Raw genomic sequence first — 23156 nt, 5'->3', positions numbered from 1 at the left:
GCAAACAAAAATAGAAAATGGGTGGAGCTTGAACTCAGAGCAGGTGAGCCCTAATTAGCACAATAAATACCATTACACAGAATATGGGTAGCTTTTGATTTACTGAGTCTCTCACTTGCCTTCTGCTTGGCAGACTGTAAGACCTCAAGTAAAGGGGCACCTCAACTTCTCTGTTCATGGGTTCCAAGCAAAACACTACGTATCTGATAATTCAAGTTTCAGTACTACTTGACTGTCACATTATTATTATTATCATTATTATTATTATTATTATTATTATTATTATTATTATGAAGATGACACCCAATTTTTTTTTGTCTATGCCAATACTGACACATGTACTCAATTTTAGACTGAAACCGACATCAAAATTAGCCGAAATCCACTTATACTGGTATTGATACCATCAAAATTGGTTGATACCCAATGATACTAATACATACCTACTTGGTTTTCAGCTGATACTGATACCATCAAAATTGATCAAAACCAATACTTTGGCACACCCCTAACTATTATTATTTTTTTTTTCAACACATTGACCATCTCCCACCAAGGCAGGGTGACTCAAACAAGAAACACTTTCACCATCTCTTTTCAACAAACTGGCCGCATCTCACCAAGGCAGAGTGGCCCAAAAAGAAAAATGAAAGTTTCCCCATTTAAATTTAATAACATATACAGGAAAAGGGGTTACTAGCCTCTTGCTCCCGCCCTTTTAGCCGCCTCTTACGACACGCATGACTTACAGGGAAAGAATTCTGTTCCACCTCCACATGGAGACAAGTAGAAATAAACAAGAACCAGGAAGAAAATAAAAGAAAACCCAGAGGGGTTTGTGCATCTTTCTTTCTTTCAACAAACCAGCCATATCCCACCGAGGCAAGGTGGCCCAAAAAGAAAAACAAAAGATTCTCTTTTTAAATTTAGTAATTTATACAGGAGAAGGGGTTACTAGCCCCTTGCTCCCGGCATTTCAGTCGCCTCCTAAAACACGCATGGCTTACGGAGGAAGAATTCTGTTCCACTTCCCCGTGGAGATAACAGGAAATTAACAAGAACAAGAACTAGTAAGAAAATAGAAGAAATTCCAGAGGTGTGTGTGTGTGTGTGTGTGTGTGTGTGTGTGTGTATGTGTGTATGTGTGAGTGTGTGTGTGTGTGTATATATATATATATATATACATGTATATATATATATATATATATATATATATATTCTTTCTTTCTTTCAACACACCGGCTGTATCCCACCAAGGCGGGGTGGCCCAAAAGGAAAAACGAAAGTTTCTCCTTTTACATTTAGTAATATATACAGGAGAAGAGGTTACTAGCCCCTTGCTCCCGGCATTTTAGTCGCCTCTTACAACACGCATGGCTTACGGAGGAAGAATTCTGTTCCACTTCCCCATGGAGGATATATATATATATATATATATATATATATATATATATATATATGTTAAAAGCAGGTGGGGATATAGTTTTGGAGTGGTTGGTGCAATTATTTAATAAATGTATGGAAGAGGGTAAGGTACCTAGGGATTGGCAGAGAGCATGCATAGTTCCTTTGTATAAAGGCAAAGGGGATAAAAGAGAGTGCAAAAATTATAGGGGGATAAGTCTGTTGAGTGTACCTGGTAAAGTGTATGGTAGAGTTATAATTGAAAGAATTAAGAGTAAGACGGAGAATAGGATAGCAGATGAACAAGGAGGCTTTAGGAAAGGTAGGGGGTGTGTGGACCAGGTGTTTACAGTGAAACATATAAGTGAACAGTATTTAGATAAGGCTAAAGAGGTCTTTGTGGCATTTATGGATTTGGAAAAGGCGTATGACAGGGTGGATAGGGGGGCAATGTGGCAGATGTTGCAAGTGTATGGTGTAGGAGGTAGGTTACTGAAAGCAGTGAAGAGTTTTTACGAGGATAGTGAGGCTCAAGTTAGAGTATGTAGGAAAGAGGGAAATTTTTTCCCAGTAAAAGTAGGCCTTAGACAAGGATGTGTGATGTCACCGTGGTTGTTTAATATATTTATAGATGGGGTTGTAAGAGAAGTAAATGCGAGGGTCTTGGCAAGAGGCGTGGAGTTAAAAGATAAAGAATCACACACAAAGTGGGAGTTGTCACAGCTGCTCTTTGCTGATGACACTGTGCTCTTGGGAGATTCTGAAGAGAAGTTGCAGAGATTGGTGGATGAATTTGGTAGGGTGTGCAAAAGAAGAAAATTAAAGGTGAATACAGGAAAGAGTAAGGTTATGAGGATAACAAAAAGATTAGGTGATGAAAGATTGAATATCAGATTGGAGGGAGAGAGTATGGAGGAGGTGAACGTATTCAGATATTTGGGAGTGGACGTGTCAGCGGATGGGTCTATGAAAGATGAGGTGAATCATAGAATTGATGAGGGAAAAAGAGTGAGTGGTGCACTTAGGAGTCTGTGGAGACAAAGAACTTTGTCCTTGGAGGCAAAGAGGGGAATGTATGAGAGTATAGTTTTACCAACGCTCTTATATGGGTGTGAAGCGTGGGTGATGAATGTTGCAGCGAGGAGAAGGCTGGAGGCAGTGGAGATGTCATGTCTGAGGGCAATGTGTGGTGTGAATATAATGCAGAGAATTCGTAGTTTGGAAGTTAGGAGGAGGTGCGGGATTACCAAAACTGTTGTCCAGAGGGCTGAGGAAGGGTTGTTGAGGTGGTTCGGACATGTAGAGAGAATGGAGCGAAACAGAATGACTTCAAGAGTGTATCAGTCTGTAGTGGAAGGAAGGCGGGGTAGGGGTCGGCCTAGGAAGGGTTGGAGGGAGGGGGTAAAGGAGGTTTTGTGTGCGAGGGGCTTGGACTTCCAGCAGGCATGCGTGAGCGTGTTTGATAGGAGTGAATGGAGACAAATGGTTTTTTAATACTTGACGTGCTGTTGGAGTGTGAGCAAAGTAACATTTATGAAGGGATTCAGGGAAACCGGCAGGCCGGACTTGAGTCCTGGAGATGGGAAGTACAGTGCCTGCACTCTGAAGGAGGGGTGTTAATGTTGCAGTTTAAAAACTGTAGTGTAAAGCACCCTTCTGGCAAGACAGTGATGGAGTGAATGATGGTGAAAGTTTTTCTTTTTCGGGCCACCCTGCCTTGGTGGGAATCGGCCGGTGTGATAATAAAAAAAAAAAAAAAAAAAAATATATATGTATGTATATATTTATATATATATATATATATGTGTATATATGTATATGTATATATATATATATATATATATATATATATATATATATATATATATATATATATATATATATATATATATATATATATATATGTGTGTGTGTGTGTATATATATATATATATATATATATATATCTTTTCTTTCAACACACCGGCTGTATCCCACCAAGGCGGGGTGGCCCAAAAGGAAAAACGAAAGTTTCTCCTTTTACATTTAGTAATATATACAGGAGAAGAGGTTACTAGCCCCTTGCTCCCGGCATTTTAGTCGCCTCTTACAACACGCATGGCTTACGGAGGAAGAATTCTGTTCCACTTCCCCATGGAGATAAGAGGAAATAAACAAGAATAAGAACTAGAAAGAAAAAAGAAGAAAACCCAGAGGGGTGTGTATATATGTGCTTGTACATGTATGTGTAGTGTGACCTAAGTGTAAGTAGAAGTAGCAAGACGTACCTGAAATCTTGCATGTTCATGAGACAGAAAAAAGGACACCAGCAATCCTACCATCATGTAAAACAATTACAGGCTTTCGTTTTACACTCACTTGGCAGGACGGTAGTATATATATATATAGTATATATATATATATGTTGCAAGTGTATGGTGTAGGAGGTAGGTTACTGAAAGCAGTGAAGAGTTTTTACGAGCATAGTGAGGCCGTCTCCCACCGAGGCAGGGTGACCCAAAAAAGAAAGAAAATCCCCAAAAAGAAAATGCTTTCATCATCATTCAACACTTTCACCACACTCACACATTATCACTGCTTTTGCAGAGGTGCTCAGAATACAACAGCTTAGAAGCATATACGTATAAAGATACACAACATATCCCTCCAAACTGCCAATATCCCAAACCCCTCCTTTAAAGTGCAGGCATTGTACTTCCCATTTCCAGGACTCAAGTCCGACTATATGAACATAACCGGTTTCCCTGAATCCCTTCACTAAATATTACCCTGCTCACACTCCAACAGATCGTCAGGTCCCAAGTATCATTCGCCTCCATTCACTCCTATCTAACACGCTCATGCACGCTTGCTGGAAATCCAAGCCCCTAGCCCACAAAACCTCCTTTACCCCCTCTCTCCAACCCTTTCGAGGACGACCCCTACCCCTCCTTCCTTCCCCCATAGATTTATATGCTTTCCATGTCATTCTACTTTGATCCATTCTCTCTAAATGACCAAACCACCTCAACAACCCCTCTTCTGCCCTCTGACTAATGCTTTTATTAACTCCACGCTTCTCCTAATTTCCACACTCCGAATTTTCTGCATAATATTTACACCACACATTGCCCTTAGACAGGACATCTCCACTGCCTCCAACCATCTCCTCGCTGCTGCATTTACCACCCAAGCTTCACATCCATATAAGAGTGTTGGTACTACTATACTTTCATACATTCCCTTCTTTGCCTCCATAGATAACGTTTTTTGACTCCACATATACCTCAACGCACCAATCACCTTTTTTCCCTCATCAATTCTATGATTAACCTCATCCTTCATAAATCCATCTGCCGACACGTCAACTCCCAAGTATCTGAAAACATTCACTTCTTCCATACTCCTCCTCCCCAATTTGATATCCAATTTTTCTTTATCTAAATCATTTGATACCCTCATCACCTTACTCTTTTCTATGTTCACTTTCAACTTTCTACCTTTACACACATTCTCAAACTCATCCACTGACCTTTGCAATTTTTCTTTAGAATCTCCCATAAGCACAGTATCATCAGCAAAAAGTAACTGTGTCAATTCCCATTTTGAATTTGATTCCCCATAATTTAATCCCACCCCTCTCCCAAACACCCTAGCATTTACTTCTTTTACAACCCCATCTATAAATATATTAAACAACCATGGTGACATTACACATCCCTGTCTAAGACCTACTTTTACCGGGAAGTATTCTCCCTCTCTTCTACACACCCTAACCTGAGCCTCACTATCCTCATAAAAGCTCTTTACAGCATTTAGTAACTTACCACCTATTCCATATAATTACAACATCTGCCACATTGCTCCTCTATCCACTCTATCATATAGGTAGTAGGTTGGTAGACAGCAACCACCCAGGGAGGTACTACCGTCCTGCCAAGTGAGTGTAAAACGAAAGCCTGTAATTGTTTTACATGATGGTAGGTGTTACATCCTTTTGTTCATTTTGTTCATTTTCTTATTATCACAATGGTATACTATTACATGTTATTTTTGCTATTTCACTTAATATTATATTCAGGAGTAATTCCATTAGTAGCTAAAATGGATTTACTCGACTTTATAATATTATCTGGTCGTATTACTTAGCTTTGTATTTAGGTAGGTCATTTAATTAGTGTCAACTGCTGGTGACCTGGCCAAGCACCAGTAGGTGTTTTGAGCTGCTCGACCCCTGCTCCGACCGAGGCAAAGTGGGCTGGTAAAGCCTCACAGAGTTCAGTTCTTACCTTCCTCACCTCTCGTGAGGGAAGCTCCCTGATTCCTGGATTTAAACTTCTGGTCCCACATGAGGTTCCCTAGTGACCCTCCACTACCTCGGACGGTATCTGACAGAAACGTCTCGGATGAAGTGTGTGTTGCTGTTTTGGAGACGCTGGTGATTGTCCCTAGCTCTGCTAGGAGTGAATTTAAGAAGTATTGGTTCAAAGAGGATGGTGAAAAAGTCATGGGAGACAGACTCGCCTCAAAATTCCTTTAAGTGTAAAATATTCCTAATCTCACTTAGTATATTATGAAAGTTGAATAAGAGTGAATTATTATTGAAGTGTTATGTCTTCTGTCTCATTTGGATTGAGTTAAGTAAAGTGTTATTATGTGAAGAGCCGTTCAGTACTATAATCAAGATAATACTGTGTATTATCTTTTAAGTGAACTTAAGTGTTAATTTCATGAGTACTCTGTTTTATGGTGCGACCTTTTTAAAGTTAATATAAAACCCTTCTATGATTTATTAAGAAACTTAATAAAAAAACGGAAAGAAACATTGTGATTATTTACTACTGAACCCTTGAATGATTTCATCTAGAACAGGATATTCAATCCTGTTTATTTGTTGCAAGAAAGGGCTAAACAGGCTTAAGTAGTGGCCCTGTTCGCAACAAAGTGGGGGCCCGTCCGCGAGTTGCTCTCTGATCCAAGGTGCTGGAGGAAATATCAGCCCTAGGAAGTAAGTGCCAATCCCATGAAAGTGAGCTGCTGTTCAGGTACCCATAAAATTAACTATGGAGGCTCAAATGCAACAGTTAATATGTGAGTTAACCTTGGAGGATTTGAAGTCTTTAAAACTTCAGAAGTGCTGGCAAATTGCCGTACGCCTAGGAGTGAAGTACAACAAATATTACACCGCCGAGACCACTCGATCTATTTTGAGAAACATGCTGTTTCCGGAACAAGGGGAGGTGGATGACATTGACGATACTGGTGAGGCAAGTCTAGTATCTCAATTTGAACACTTGGACCGACTGCTTGGAGCACAAGGACTTGATCTTGGTGGCCTTCCAACTTCCCTACCCTCTAGTGATGTGGCTGAGCCAGAATCAAAGGGAGCTGTTGGTGAGTGGACATCTCTGGGAGAGGTGCCTGAAATTGGGGCATCTAATCATCCAGTTTCTGACCCTGGTTCACAAGAAGCACCCAGCACAGGTGCTCGACCCAAGGAAAGACGGGAAAACTTGTATCCTCCAACTCCTCCACTACCGATTGGGCCCATATCACAGAGCCAGTTCGAAAGAATGGAGCGCCTTATTACTTTACAAATGGCCCAAATAGAAGCCCAAAGGAAGCTGAATGCAGAAGAGTTCTAGAGGGACACCATACTCTACGAACGTCAGCGGCAAAGGGAAGGAGTTGTGAGGCCCGAGGCCCCCAGAAATATTTTCGACATTCATAAAGCAGCATCTTTGGTGCCCAAGTTTTGCGAGTCTGATCTGGACACGTACTTTGATACGTTCGAAAATCAGGCTTGAGCTATGCAGTGGCCCCAAAAATTCTGGGCTGTCTTGTTGCATACGACGCTGACTGGTAAAGCTCGAGAATGTACCGTGGCTTTGCCTTACGAAAAGTACATACAATATGACTCCGTCAAAAAGGTCATACTGGAGACCTATGATCTACTCCCTTTGAGCTACCAGCAAGCCTTCCGTACTCTGCAAAGGTTACCAGGGCAAACTTGGGTGGACTTCGCCAGGCAGAAGAAGGTAGCTTTCGAGAGGTGGCAAAGAGCCTCACAAAGCAACACCGTAAGCAGCTTAACCCAATTAATACTACAAGAGGACTTCTATAATTCTATATCTGGGGATTTGCGGAAGTTCCTGATCGACCGTCCAACACCTGATGTGATGGAGGCCGCTGCACTGGCCGATCACTATGAGATCTCCAGCCAGCTGATCAGTGATAGAACATCCAGAGAGGAAGCAGTAAAATTGGGCCAGAAGGTTCGACCAGTTAAGTCAAGAACAGAACCTCGCCAAAAGTTTCCTTCAGAAGCAGTGACCTCTCGAACCCTGGATAAGCCATGCAATGGTGACCGGTTTCAACTACGACAGAACCGGGAGGTGTATAAAGCCAGGAAGAACTTGTCCTGTTCATATTGCCAAAAGGGAGGTCATGTGAGAAACCAATGTTATCAGCTGGAAAGGGACAGGAAATATAAGTATCGAGAAGGTGCTCCTGTGCAGATGGTGTCTTCAGTAGCCCACACGCAGAGATGTTTACAGGCGGATCTAGAGCCGGCAGGACCGAAGACTGCTTCACTGAGATGACCTGAGACGAGGGCCATCTCAGGGCAAGAAATTGAAAAGGCAATGAGCCCATATTTTTCAAAAGGAAAAGCTGGTATTGACGAGGGTCAAGTGGTGCCGGTTAAAACCTATAGGGATACGGGGAGTTACTTGACATTGTTAAAAAAGGGAATCCTCTCTTTGTCTGACCGCACTTATACGAAGATAGATGCACTTCTGGAGGCTTATGGAGGAGCCGTTTCTAGAGTTCCCCTCCATAGGATATACCTAGACCTGGGTTGCTATAAAGGATATGCGACTGTCGGTATATCAGATGAAGGATTTCCTATTAAGTCTGCTGACCTACTGATAGGAAATGACCTAAGCTGCGAAGGAATCAAGAAAAAACCTCTGGTGATAGAAAATACCTCGGGAGAGGATTACGTGATTGAGGCTCATAGGAAGGACCTATCATTATTTCCGCTGGGAGTTGTCACTAGGTCCATGGCAACGACCAGGTTACCTCCTGAATCAACAGAGGAAGAAGAGGACAAAGCTGAGCTGGGTTTGAACCTATTGTTTAGTGCGACCCACTGGCCCGAGGATGCGACGTCTGTGTCTGCAGGGCTAGACTCAACTTTAGATTCTTTAGGTGCTAAAAAGTTTAGACCTGAAGATCTAATCCAATCACAGATGGAAGACCCCTCGTTAGAGAAAGTAAGAAAGCTGTTGATAACGGAAGAAGAGGCCGAGAAACTAGAGGACTGTGTTTATTCTAGTAGCGGTATACTTATGAAGAAATCCACCAGAAGACATTCTCTAGGGGCACCTTTGGCCAAGGCCAAGCATGTATTAATCCTGCCTAGGATTTATCGTGAGCTTGCATTGAAGGTCGCCCATAATAGTCCAATGGGAGGACATCTGGGATTAAGGAAAACAATGGTAAAGTTGTCAAAATACTTTTTTTGGCCTAGAATGCGGAAAACCGTGGTGGAACATCTTTGCAGTTGCCGGGTCTGTCAGACCATTGGTAAACCTGCTCATACCCCACCTCCAGCTCCCCTCTGTCTTATCACCTCAGATGGCGAGCCTTTTTCCCGTTTAATCATCGATTGCATAGGTCCACTCCCCAGGACCAAGGCGGGGAATCAGTACCTATTCACTATAATGGATTCTGCCACCCATTACCCCGAGGCCATCCCCATGAGGAAAATAAATGCTCGCGCAATAGTCCACGCTTTAATAAAGTTTTTCTCACAGGTAGGGCTGCCTCGTGAGATCCAGTCTGATCAAGGATCAAACTTCACTTCAAAAATCTTCAAGGAGGCCATGTCACGCCTTGGTGTAAGATCTATCCTCGCTATGAGCTATAGGCCCCAGTCCCAAGGAGCATTGGAACGGTTTCATCAAACATTGAAGGTGATGATGCGTTCCTACTGTTAACAATTCAGTAAAGACTGGGACGAGGGCATTCCTTTCCTTCTCCTGGCCGTAAGGGAAAGCGAGCAGGAAAGTCTAGGGTATAGCCCTTTTGAGTTGATATATAGTTATACGGTATGTGGACCCCTCGCAGTATTGAAAGATGTATGGACCGGAAGACGTACTCGTCAGTTCAGGTATGCCCGGCTTTGATGCAGGAACACCTCACTTTCACGAGGAACCTAGCCGCAGAGAACTTGAAGAAAGCCCAGGCTAAAATGAAACTACGACATGAACATGCGGCCTCTCGCTCTTTCAACATCGGAGATAAAGTATTGGCTCAAAAATTCATGCCCGGACATGCACTGAAACCAAGATATGAAGGACCTTTGGAAGTCATTAAAAAACTGAGTGAAGTGAATTACCTGGTTCGTACCCCAGGGAAAAAGAAATCAGACCATACATACCATGTTAACCAATTGAAGAAATATTATGGAGGGTTAGCCCCGACCGCTGCCATTCTTCTAGAGTCCCAGCAGGAGGACTGCTCCAAAGGAATAGAAGTCAGTCTTAGAAACACTCAAGTTCCACGATCCCTGGACGATTTTTTAAAAGGTCTGGCCTGTGACCGAGCCAAAGAAGTGAAAAATGTGATTTTGAAGTACCCATCATTGTTTGGCGATATACCTAAGCGTTGCACGTTGGGGACACACGACGTGGATGTCCAAGGAGCTGCACCCATCAAGCAGTCCCCTTATCGCTTAAGCCCTATTAAACACCAAGCTCTAAAGGAGGAAATTGACTTTTTGCTGACCCATGGACTAATTGAACGAAGCAAAAGCCCATGGGCCTCACCTTGTGTGTTAGTCCCAAAGTCAGATGGAACCTATCGTATGTGTACGGATTATAGAAAGGTGAATTCCGTCACAGTTCCTGATGGTTACCCTTTGCCTAGGGTAGATGATTTAATCTATATTGTTGCCGGAGCCAAGTATGTGAGCCGGCTGGACTTACTGCGAGGCTACTATCAAGTGCCCCTGACGGACCGAGCTCAGGACATATTAGCGTTTACAGTGCATGGAGGCTTGTTCAACTATTTGGTTACCCCATTCGGGTTGTGCAACGCAGCATCCACGTTCCAGCGACTTATGAATGACCTTACTTATAACCTTGAGGGGGTTGAAGCCTACCTCGACGACCTAGTAGTCTTTAGTGACGAGTGGAGTTCACATTTAGTCCATCTGGAGGCTCTTTTTAAGAAATTAGATGCTTATAATTTTACCATCAATTTAGCCAAATCCAAATTTGGACAAGCAATGATTAAGTATTTGGGCTTCAATATAGGTCAGGGGACGCTGGCACCTATCAGTGCAAAAGTGAGAGCCATTGCAGACTTTCCTATACCAAGAGACAAAAAAGGGGTGCAGAGATTTTTGGGAATGGCTGGGTATTATAGACGATTCTGCCCTAACTTTTCACACATAGCCGCCCCCCTTTTCGCGCTAACTAGTTCTAAAATTAAATTTGCTTGGTCTGAGGAATGTAATATGGCTTTTAATAGGTTAAAGCGATTATTGAACTCCTCTCCAGTATTGAAAAGCCCTGATTTTAACTTTCCCTTCCTGTTACATATAGATGCCAGCAGTTATGCTGTTGGATCAGTACTACTGCAGTCCTCCCCCTCCTTTGATATTCTACATCCGATATGTTATTATTCCTCCACCTTAAAGCCACACCAAAACAATTATGCAACCGTAGAAAAAGAAGCTCTAGCCCTGGTTATCTCTCTCGAGCATTTTGAAGTTTACTTGGGAACATCACCTCATCAGATTACAGTATACTCAGATCACAACCCTTTGACAATCATTAATACCATGAAGGTTAAGAATGCCAGAATACAGAGGTGGGCCCTTAGAATTCAACCTTTTTCTATTAAAATCCTACACATAAAGGGCAAACATAATGTAATTGCGGATGCTTTGTCCCGCCCTTAAACCAGTTGCACCAATATGCCCCTGTTCTAATGGGATTAGGTCAGGGGTTTCAAATAGAGTTAGAGCTAAAGAAGGAGTAGCAATAATGTTGAAGGATAAGCTATGGCAGGAAAAGAGGGACTATAAATGTATTAATTCAAGGATTATGTGGAGTAAAATAAAGATTGGATGTGAAAAGTGGGTTATAGTAAGCGTGTATGCACCTGGAGAAGAAAGAAGTGTAGAGGAGAGAGAGAGATTTTGGGAAATGTTGAGTGAATGCGTGGGGAGTTTTGAATCAAGTGAGAGAGTAATGGTGGTTGGGGATTTCAATGCTAAAGTGGGTAAAAATGTTATGGAGGGAGTAGTAGGTAAATTTGGGGTGCCAGGGGTAAATGTAAATGGGGAGCCTTTAATTGAGCTATGTGTAGAAAGAGATTTGGTAATAAGTAATACATATTTTATGAAAAAGAGGATAAATAAATATACAAGGTATGATGTAGCACGTAATGAAAGTAGTTTGTTAGATTATGTATTGGTGGATAAAAGGTTGATGGGTAGGCTCCAGGATGTACATGTTTATAGAGGGGCAACTGATATATCGGATCATTATTTAGTTGTAGCTACAGTTAGAGTAAGAGGTAGATGGGAAAAGAGGAAGGTGGCAACAACAAGTAAGAGGGAGGTGAAAGTGTATAAACTAAGGGAGGAGGAAGTTCGGGCGAGATATAAGCGACTATTGGCAGAAAGGTGGGCTAGTGCAAAGATGAGTAGTGGGGGGGTTGAAGAGGGTTGGAATAGTTTTAAAAATGCAGTATTAGAATGTGGGGCAGAAGTTTGTGGTTATAGGAGGGTGGGGGCAGGTGGAAAGAGGAGTGATTGTTGGAATGATGAAGTAAAGGGTGTGATAAAAGAGAAAAAGTTAGCTTATGAGAGGTTTTTACAAAGCAGAAGTGTTATAAGAAAAGCAGAGTATATGGACAGTAAAAGAAAGGTGAAGAGAGTGGTGAGAGAGTGCAAAAGGAGAGCAGATGATAGAGTGGGAGAGGCACTGTCAAGAAATTTTAATGAAAATAAGAAAAAATTTTGGAGTGAGTTAAATAAGTTAAGAAAGCCTAGGGAAAGTATGGATTTGTCAGTTAAAAACAGAGTAGGGGAGTTAGTAGATGGGGAGAGGGAGGTATTAGGTAGATGGCGAGAATATTTTGAGGAACTTTTAAATGTTGAGGAAGAAAGGGAGGTGGTAATTTCACGCACTGGTCCGGGAGGTATACCATCTTTTAGGAGTGAAGAAGAGCAGAATGTAAGTGTGGGGGAGGTACGTGAGGCATTACGTAGAATGAAAGGGGGTAAAGCAGCTGGAATTGATGGGATCATGACAGAAATGTTAAAAGCAGGGGGGATATAGTGTTGGAGTGGTTGGTACTTTTGTTTAATAAATGTATGAAAGAGGGGAAGGTACCTAGGGATTGGCAGAGAGCATGTATAGTCCCTTTATATAAAGGGAATGGGGATAAAAGAGATTGAAAAAATTATACAGGAATAAGTTTATTGAGTATACCAGGAAAAGTGTATGGTAGGGTTATAATTGAAAGAATTAGAGGTAAGACAGAATGTAAGATTGCGGATGAGCAAGGAGGTTTCAGAGTGGGTAGGGGATGTGTAGATCAAGTGTTTACATTGAAGCATATATGTGAACAGTATTTAGATAAAGGTAGGGAAGTTTTTATTGCATTTATGGATTTAGAAAAGACATATGATAGAGTGGATAGGGGAGCAATGTGGCAGATGTTGCAAGTACAGTGGACCCCCGCATAACGATTACCTCCGAATGTGACCAATTATGTAAGTGTATTTATGTAAGTGCGTTTGTACGTGTATGTTTGGGGGTCTGAAATGGACTAATCTACATCACAATATTTCTTATGGGAACAAATTCGGTCAGTACTGGCACCTGAACATACTTCTGGAGTGAAAAAATATCGTTAACCAGGGGTCCACTGTATATGGAATAGGTGGTAAGTTACTAAATGCTGTAAAGAGTTTTTATGAGGATAGTGAGGCTCAGGTTAGGGTGTGTAGAAGAGAGGAAGACTACTTCCCGGTAAAAGTAGGTCTTAGACAGGGATGTGTAATGTCACCATGGTTGTTTAATATATTTATAGATGGGGTTGTAAAAGAAGTAAATGCTAGGGTGTTCGGGAGAGGGGTGAGATTAAATTATGGGGAATCAAATTCAAAATGGGAATTAACACAGTTACTTTTTGTTGATGATACTGTGCTTATGGGAGATTCTAAAGAAAAATTGCAAAGGTTAGTGGATGAGTTTGGGAATGTGTGTAAAGGTAGAAAGTTGAAAGTGAACATAGAAAAGAGTAAGGTGATGAGGGTATCAAATGATTTAGATAAAGAAAAATTGGATATCAAATTGGGGAGGAGGAGTATGGAAGAAGTGAATGTTTTCAGATACTTGGGAATTGACGTGTCGGCGGATGGATTTATGAAGGATGAGGTTAATCATAGAACTGATGAGGGAAAAAAGGTGAGTGGTGCATTGAGGTATATGTGGAGTCAGAAAACGTTATCTATGGAGGCAAAGAAGGGAATGTATGAAAGTATAGTAGTACCAACACTCTTATATGGGTGTGAAGCTTGGGTGGTAAATGCAGCAGCGAGGAGACGGTTGGAGGCAGTGGAGATGTCCTGTCTAAGGGCAATGTGTGGTGTAAATATTATGCAGAAAATTCGGAGTGTGGAAATTAGGAAAAGGTGTGGAGTTAATAAAAGTATTAGTCAGAGGGCAGAAGAGGGGTTGTTGAGGTGGTTTGGTCATTTAGAGAGAATGGATCAAAGTAGAATGACATGGAAAGCATATAAATCTATAGGGGAAGGAAGGCGAGGTAGGAGAAGGAAGGCGAGGTAGGAGAAGGAAGGCGAGGTAGGAGAAGGAAGGCGAGGTAGGAGAAGGAAGGCGAGGTAGGGGTCGTCCTCGAAAGGGTTGGAGAGAGGGGGTAAAGGAGGTTTTGTGGGCAAGGGGCTTGGACTTCCAGCAAGCGTGCATGAGCATGTTAGATAGGAGTGAATGGAGACGAATGGTACTTGGGACCTGACGATCTGTTGGAGTGTGAGCAGGGTAATATTTAGTGAAGGGATTCAGGGAAACCGGTTATTTTCATATAGTCAGACTTGAGTCCTGGAAATGGGAAGTACAATGACTGCACTTTAAAGGAGGAGTTTGGGATAGTGGCAGTTTGGAGGGATATGTTGTGTATCTTTATACGTATATGCTTCTAAGCTATTGAGCACCTTCAGTGATTATGTGTGAGTGTGGTGAAAGTGTTGAATGATGATGAAAGCATTTTCTTTTTGGGGATTTTCTTTCTTTTTTGGGTCACCCTGCCTCGGTAGGAGACAGCCGACTTGTTGAAAAAAAAATATATATAGATGTATATAAATATATATATATATATATATATATATATATATATATATATATATATATATATATATATATATATATATATATATATATATATATATATATTCTTTCTTTCTTCTTTCAACAAACCGGCCATATCTCACCGAGGCAGGGTGGCCCAAAAAGAAAAACAAAAGTTTCTCTTTTTAAATTTAGTAATTTATATGGGAGAAGGGGTTACTAGCCCCTTGCTCCCAGCACTGTAGTCGCCTATACAACACGCATGGCTTACGGAGGAACAATTCTGTTCCACTTCCCCATGGGGATAAGAGGAAATAAACAAGAACAAGAACTAAAAAGAAAATAGAAGAAAACCCAGAGGGGTGTGTATATATATGCTTGTACATGTATGTGTACTGTGACCTAAGTGTAATAGAAGTAGCAAGATGTACCTGAAATCTTGCATGTTTATGAGACAGAAAAGACGCCAGCAATCCTACCATCGTGTAAAACAATAATAGGTTTCCGTTTCACACTTTCACCATCATTTACACATAATCACTGTCTTTGCAGAGGCACCCAGGTAGACAGTTTAGGGGTCACTCCAAACAGTTAATATCCAAAACCTCTGATTTAAAGTGCAGGAATTGTATGTCCCACCTCCAGGACTCAAGTCCAGCTAACTGGTTTCCCTGAATCCCTTCACAAAATATAACCCTGCGCACACTCAACAGCTCGTTAGGTCCCCAAAACCATTTGTCTCCATTCTCTCCTATCTAACACACTCACACATGCCTGCCTGCTGCATGTCCAAGCTTCTTGCACATAAAACCTCTTTTATCCCTTCCTGTGATGTAGGAGGGGGGGATGGTTCTACATATCGGGTCACAGGAGGGCTTGACTAACCACTGATAATTGCTCACATCTTTGCCTTTGCATGAAAGCATTAAAAACTGTAGGAGACACCTGGAGTCTCAGGCATTAATGTTCAAGAGGGCGACATTAACCCTTAAACTGTCCAAACGTAGATCTACGTTTTTTCAACATTTGAAATTATGTAAAAAAATGTAGACCTTTTTTTTTTTACATTTGAAAATGTGCAAAAAAAAACTTAGATCTACATTTTTTTGGTTATATTTGAAAATATGTAAAAAAACATAGATCTACTTTTGGAGCACTACGCATGTGAACATAGATCTGTTTGGACAGTTTAAGGGTTAAGGAATGGAACACGAATCCTTTGTGTGAAGCACACGTGGTGCCCCATGGAGAGTGACCCACGAAACCTGGAGTTAAGGTGGAGCGCACAGAGTATCATATACACCCAAGGAAACAGCTAAGAGGGAGAAATCAGACAGAGCTCTTGCCTGTGTGCAAAGCTCTGGGCAAGGGAGCTGGAGTCTCTGTGGGAGATTTGAGGATTTGTTCTAGATGGAAGCAGAGAGCTCTGGAGAGGGCTGGAGAGACTCTGTTGGAGACTTTGGGCAGAGTACAGGCTGGTAGCCATGCTCATGCCATGTGATAAGTGTGCATACACAAACATGTACATGCATGTGTAGTGTGACCTAAATGTAAGTATAAGTAGCAAGATATACCTGTTATCTTGTGTGTTTTTGAGACATAAAAAAAGACACCAGCATTCCTACCATCAAGTAAAACAAATACAGGTTTCTGTTTTACACTTATTAGGTAGGACAGTATTACATCCCAGGGTAGCTGCTGTCTACCAACCTACTACATATAAAGACAGGGCCCAAGTGATGGATTTTAGTGTGTGCTAAACCTGTATTAGTCATACAGAACCTGGTAAATGAGACACAATCAGATTTGATCTGTAGGGAAAACTTATTCTAATTCTTATGATCAAGAACTCTCTACTAACATGAATGCACTTTCCTCAAAATTATGTTGGCCGAGTGTTAGAAACTAGCAAGGAATGTTACGCTGAAAAATTACACTTCTAATGTCATTCTAGAATTGTTGAGCATCATTTGAGCTAATAAAATACTGTAATTATATCTCATATGATGACTAAAATTAAATGCTGTACTGCACATGAACTTTAAACTTTGAAAAAACCAAGCCTTACCTGTCTATCAGTAGGTAGTTCAAATGGCTGGTCTGGAGAAGGCTTCTGATTAGGATAGCCTTCCAAGTTGAGTGGATTGATACCAACAAACTTCCCAGCATATTCTTTTCCATAGTGTACACCTTCTTGGTGTGAAGGCCACTTTGCATTTTCACTCATGCTCATCGGACATTCAGAAGGGAATGCCTATGTTTAAAAATAAAAAGATATAGACATTATATATATGATTATCACATGCAACACATTAGTAATGGTTAAAGGAAAAAATGTTACTGTATCTTAATGGACTACTTTACAGTAATCTTTGTAAATACAAACATTCTTGGGACTGATGCCATGCTATATCATGAAAAATTGACAAATACAGCAGCTTCTTCAAAAAAAATTACAATATCTCATACATCTTGTTTCATAAACATTGTTCTCAGTATACATCATATCTCTTAAATTAAAATATTATATGTATGGGCATTTATTTTCATAAATCAGCTATATTATAAAACAAGATCACATAAAACTTTCATACTGCACCTCTGATGGTTGTTCTTTGTTTGACTGATGCATAGGGCACTCTGAAGGTATAACTGCTTCAGGAGGGGCATACTGTGCATGTGAAGCAGGGGATATAATGCTAGTGACTGCATCACAACTTCCTTCTGGGACCTCAGAAACTTTGTTATGCATGGGACACTCTGCTGGAGGGGCACTTTGAGCGTATGAATGCGTAGGGCATCCTTCTGGAGAGGATTCTCGGCTTTGCTTATCAAAGGTGGGGTGATTTGGAGGCAGTTCTGAAGCACTTAATGTCATTTTACCACCACCATCAACTGCTAGGCTAGTAAGAGACGTTGCTGTACTGTGGGCGGCTGACACAGAATTTCCCATCCCTGTGTCCTGCAATTAATATTCTTTTTAAATTTTAGATGATGAGGGTTTTTTCTTATAAAATTAATATATAAATTGACAAGTCATCCAACATAGCCTATATAAAAAATTACCATGATATAACTAACATAAGTGAACTAATTAAAAGTCAATATCCACATTATTATTATTATTATTATTATAATAAAAAAGAAGCGCTAAGCCACAAGGGCTATACAGCGCTGCAGGGTAGGGAAGGAAGCGAGTGTATTGGATGGCAGAAGGGAGGAGGGATGATCAGTAGGTTACAGAAAACAGCGGGGCAGGGGATAGTACGGGGGTAGGGGGTAGCAAGAGATTGAAGTAGAAAGGCCTGAAGGTATCAGAATTTGTGAAGTAAGTCAGTTGTTGTCAAAAAGTCAATGAGAGAGTCTGGATGAAAAGTGAGTCCATCAGCAAGAAGGAAAGGTAAAGAGAGAGCAGCAAAGCGAAGACGACGACGGAGGTAAATTCTGCGTGCTCATTGATAAAGTGGGCAGTCCAACAGAATGTGGCTGACTGATAATGGAACTGGGCAATTCTCACAGAGAGGAGCAGGACGCCTCTCCATGAGATATCCATGAGTAAGACGAGTATGGCCAATGCGAAGACGGGAGAGAGTAGTCTCCCAACCTCGACACTGGTGATAAGAAGACGGCCAGTAACCTATACTCGGTTTAATAGATTGAAGTTTGTTGCCGAGCATAGTAGACCAACGTTGTTGCCAACGGGTGTGAAGTTGGGAAGATATTGCAGCAAAATAGCCCGTAAATGGAATACCTCTACATGAAACTGGTAGGTCATGTACTGCTGACCGCGCAGCAGTGTCTGCCTGTTCATTGCCCTGTACGTCAACATGACCAGGGACCCAACAAAAAACAATATCTTTATGCTTGGTAAAGATGCGGCGTAGCCAAAGTTGGATACGGAGGACTAAGGGGTGAGGTGTATCAAATTTCTGTATAGCCTGTAAAGCACTAAGGGAGTCTGAGACAACCACAAATGATGACACAGGCATAGATGCAATACGGATAAGTGCTGTAAGGATGGCATACAATTCAGCAGTAAAAATACTAGCCGAAGATAGTAAATGTCCTTGTACGACGCTGTCCGGAAACACTGCTGCGAATCCTACGCCGTCAGAAGACTTAGAGCCATCTGTGTACACAGCAATGGCATGAGAATGAGAGTGAAAGTGGTCAAGAAAATGAGAGCGGGAAGCGACCGTAGACAGTTGGGCTTTCGAGCAAGGGAGAGAGAAAGAACAGACTCGAACAGCTGGAACTTCCCAGGGGGGTAGGGAAAAGTGAGATGCTACATGTACATAGAAAGGTGGTAATTGAAGAGAAGACAAGAGTGAATGAAGGCGAAGAGAGAAGGGACGGAGTAAACAGGGGCGGCGAACAAATAAAGAATGTCTACTAATATCAGTGACCATTCTATAAATGGAAGGATTGCGGAGATCATGAGAGCGTACATAGTAGCGAAGGCAATGGGCATCACGGCGATCGGATAAGGATGGAACGTTCGCTTCTGCATAGAGGCTCTCGACAGGGGAAGAGCGAAAAGCACCAAGGCATAAACGTAATCCTTGGTGATGAATGGGGTTAAGGCTAGAGAGAGTAGCAGGAGATGCCGCTGAATAGATCTGGTCACCATAATCAAGTTTCGATAAGATAAGGGTGGAATGTAGGCGAAGGAGGGTTCGACGATCAGCTCCCCATGAAAGATGAGCAAGGGTTTTAAGGAGGTTCAGCCGGCTGTGGCAAGTTGCCTTCAGAGAGGTAATGTGAGGTTTCCAGGATAACCTACGATCAAAGAGGAGGCCCAGAAACTTGACTGTATCACGTTCAGGGATACGGGAGCCATAGAGGTACAAAGGATGATCGGAGATGACAGAGCGTCTAGTGAAAGCAATTTGGTGGGTTTTAGTGCTGGAAAATTTAAACCCACGTGTGGTGGCCCAATTGGAAACACGGTCGACTGCATGCTGGAGAGAAACTGTAATAAGGTGACAGTCAGCGCCTGCACAGGCAATAGCAAAGTCATCAACATAGAGTGATGACCAAATATTTGATGGAAGACTAGAGGCCAAATCATTAATAGCAAGGAGAAAAAGTGTTGTGCTCAGAACACATCCCTGGGGGACACCTTCAGCTTGGATAAAGTCCGGGGAGAGCACATTATTAACCCGAACACGGAAATGCCTGTCAGTTAAAAAGTTCTTAAGGAAGGATGGTAGATTGCCTCGAAGGCCTAAGGAGTGGACTTGGGCTAAAATATTATACCTCCAAGTTGTGTCATATGCCTTCTCAAGGTCAAAAAATATGGCAATAACTGAGTGGTTGTTCGCAAAGGCGTTACGAACATACGTATCCAAGCGTAGTAAGGGGTCTATGGTAGAACGTCCCTTACGAAAGCCATATTGACGAGTGGAGAGACTGTTGTGTGTCTCTAAATACCACACTAAACATCTATTTACTAGGCGTTCCATCACTTTGCAAACTGCACTGGTAAGAGCAATGGGACGATAGTGAGAGGTTTCATGTCCCGTAGTGCCTGGTTTGCGGAAAGGGAGAACAATGGCGGATTTCCACAGCTGTGGAAGAACTCCTTGTGACCAAATAAGATTGTAAAGGCGTAATAGGACTGCAAGGGCTGACTGATGTAAATGTTGTAGCATACGAATATGAATGTCGTCGGGCCCAGCTGCCAATGATCGGCAAGCTGAGAGTGTTGCCTCCAGTTCTTCAAGTGTAAAAGGCACATTATACTGTTCTTCTCTGAGAGAAGAAAAGTCCAAGGGTGCTAACTCTCTGGCAGACTTGGAGGAAAGAAATGAAGGGCATAGATGGAGTCCCTGAGAAATACGGACCAGATGATTGCCAATTTCATTGGCAACATCTAGTGGGTTTGCTATATCAACACCGGCAACCCGCAGAACAGGAGCCGGGTCAGGAGAATATTTACCACTCAGTTTTTGTACTTTTTTCCAGACTGCACTCATAGAGGAAGCAGAGGTGATGGTGGAGACATAATCTCGCCAGCAAGTGCGTTTAGCGTCACGGATGACACAGCGAGCGATCGCATGCTTCTGCTTAAATTCAAGAAGTCTCTCTGTGGTTCTATTGTACCGGTACCTGCCCTATGCAGCGCGTTTCAAACGTACTGCACGAGCACAAGCAGGAGACCACCAAGGCACGCATTTCCGAGAATGCCTGCCCGAAGTTTGGGGTATAGAATGAGAAGCTGCGGTTAAAACGGAGGACGAGAAGAGGTGAAAAAGCTCATCGATGGAGGACGAAGAAGGAACCTCTCTAAAAACAGTTAGGTGTGAGTAAAGGTTCCAATTTGCCTGATCAAATTGCCAGCGTGGGATGCGAAGAGGTGGTGAATATGAAGGGGAAGTAAGAATGATTGGGAAATGATCGCTGTCATGTAAGTCCGGAAGAACAGACCAAGTGAAGTCTAATGCGGCGGAGGAAGAGCAGACTGAGAGATCGATGCAAGAGAGAGTGTGAGTCCGAGGATCAAAATGGGTGTGAGTACCTGTATTTAAAACATGGAGGGGGTGGGTGGCAAGAAAAGCCTCTAACTGAATGCCACGGGAATCACAGTGAGACCCCCCAGAGGAAATGGTGGGCATTAAAATCACCAAGCAACAGAATCGGTGGTGGTAATGACGAAACAAGAAAGGCAATATCCGGAATAGATAATGCCCGAGAAGGAGAGAGATATAAAGAACAGAGCGTATACCACCTATGCAAGTGGATACGGGCTGCTGTGTAATGCAGTGAAGTACGAACAAATAGCTGATGGTACGGAATATCAGTGCGTAGAAGAAGGGCACTTTCATTAAAGGTCCCATCAGGAAAAGGATCTGAAGAATACAATAAATTATAGCCTGAGATGGGAGAGATAACAGCAGAGTGTATTTTTGGTTCCTGTAAGCAAACACCAACAGGGGAAAACTGGGAGAGTAACATCTGAAGCTCACCCCGATTACCCCTGAGGTCGCGTATATTCCACTGTAAATAGGCCATGATTGGCAATGATAAAGATACCTGAAATCCGCAGGTAAGGGTTCCTACGGACTAGAGGGGTTAGAAAAGTCCACATGCGGAGGCAGTGGAAAACGTTCAAGCAGCGAAGGAACGGTGCGCTGTGAAGAAAGGAGTTGCGCAGATGGAGTAGAGGAGAGAGAAGGAGCGGAGGGTGGATCAGTGTCCATTGATGGTTTGGTCTCTGCAATATATTCAGAGATTGCTTCAAGTGTTTCAGAATTCAGAGACGTCGTATGGGAGACAATATTGGAAATAGTAGGGGGAGGATGAGTAAAGATTGGAACTGTAATGGACTGTACCAAGGTAGGGGGGGACGGAAGGGTGGAGGGAACTGGAGAAGCGTGGAAGGGGACAGAAGAGGCAGAAACCTGGGAGGTGGCAGAAGAGGAAGAAACTTGGGAGGGAACAGGGGAGGAAGGTACAGTACGAGGAGGAGGGTGAACCTCTACACTTGTAACAGAGCCAGTGAGAGGGGGAGAACAAGGTACAGAGACAGGGAAGGGAAAATGAGGAGGTGGAAGATGGGTAGGAGGTGTTAACGGACCTTTTTTTGACTTTTGAGAAGTAGAGGGACGATTGGGAGGAGGTGTCATACGAGATCTCGTCGCTACTGAGGCTTGTGAGAGAGAACACGAAGAAGCAAGATCAGACTGAGACGTTGAAGTAGGGACGTCTGAGCCGAGGACAGCAAAAGGATTAGCTACAGGAGTGACTATGGGAGGGGTAACCACAGAGGTGGGTGCAGAAGATGGGATACCAGAAGTGGGGGGACGTTTTGAAACACGGGAATAAGAAACACGAGGTAGTCTCCCTTGGAGGCGGAGATGAGAAACTGCCATGGCATAAGGGAGACCTTCTGCCTCTTTGAGGTAACGGATTTCCCGCTCGTTTAAGTAGACTTGACAACAGCGAGAGTACGAAGGGTGAGCCTCATGACAATTAAGGCAAGAGGGAGGTCGATTGCAAGAAGTATTAGAATGGTCATCGGCACCACAGACTGGGCATTCGGCGATAGATCTGCAATATTTCGCTGGATGGCCAAATCGCCAGCAATTTCTACACTGTTGCGGTGTAGGGATCACCTTTCGAACTTGTAACCGATGTCCTGCTACATAAACTGAGGATGGGAGTTCACGGCTGTCAAAAGTTAAACGAGCCACATTGCTAGGGTATCGTCTCTGCCCGTGGGCAGGAAGAACGTAAGTGTCTACCTTGAGGATTGGGAGATCTTGGAGTTCCAGCTGTTCAAGAATGTCAGTGCCACATGTCTGGAAATTTTGTTGAACTATGGTATGGGGCAGAATGATGGTACCACTACAAGAATTGAGGGAATGATGCTTTTCAATA

The 23156-nt window shown here is 42.5% G+C and overlaps 1 protein-coding gene across 3 annotated transcripts in view; it reads right to left on the bottom strand.

Annotated features, from left to right (window-relative positions):
• Cchl (Cytochrome c heme lyase) overlaps positions 1 to 23156 on the bottom strand; it is a 37949-nt gene that overhangs the window by 5140 nt on the left and 9653 nt on the right. For all 3 annotated transcript variants that reach the window (XM_070088346.1, XM_070088344.1, XM_070088345.1), the window contains exons 2-3: positions 17374 to 17736; positions 16843 to 17028 (exon numbers count right to left, since the gene is read on the bottom strand). In XM_070088346.1, the coding sequence (XP_069944447.1) occupies positions 16843 to 17028; positions 17374 to 17727 (540 nt within the window). In that variant the 5' untranslated portion in view covers positions 17728 to 17736. The remainder of the gene's footprint in view (positions 1 to 16842; positions 17029 to 17373; positions 17737 to 23156) is intronic.

This window comes from Cherax quadricarinatus, chromosome 24 (genome assembly GCF_038502225.1).
Source record: "Cherax quadricarinatus isolate ZL_2023a chromosome 24, ASM3850222v1, whole genome shotgun sequence".
NCBI lineage: Eukaryota > Metazoa > Arthropoda > Malacostraca > Decapoda > Parastacidae > Cherax > Cherax quadricarinatus.
This window is presented reverse-complemented; position numbering and strand designations above follow the sequence as displayed.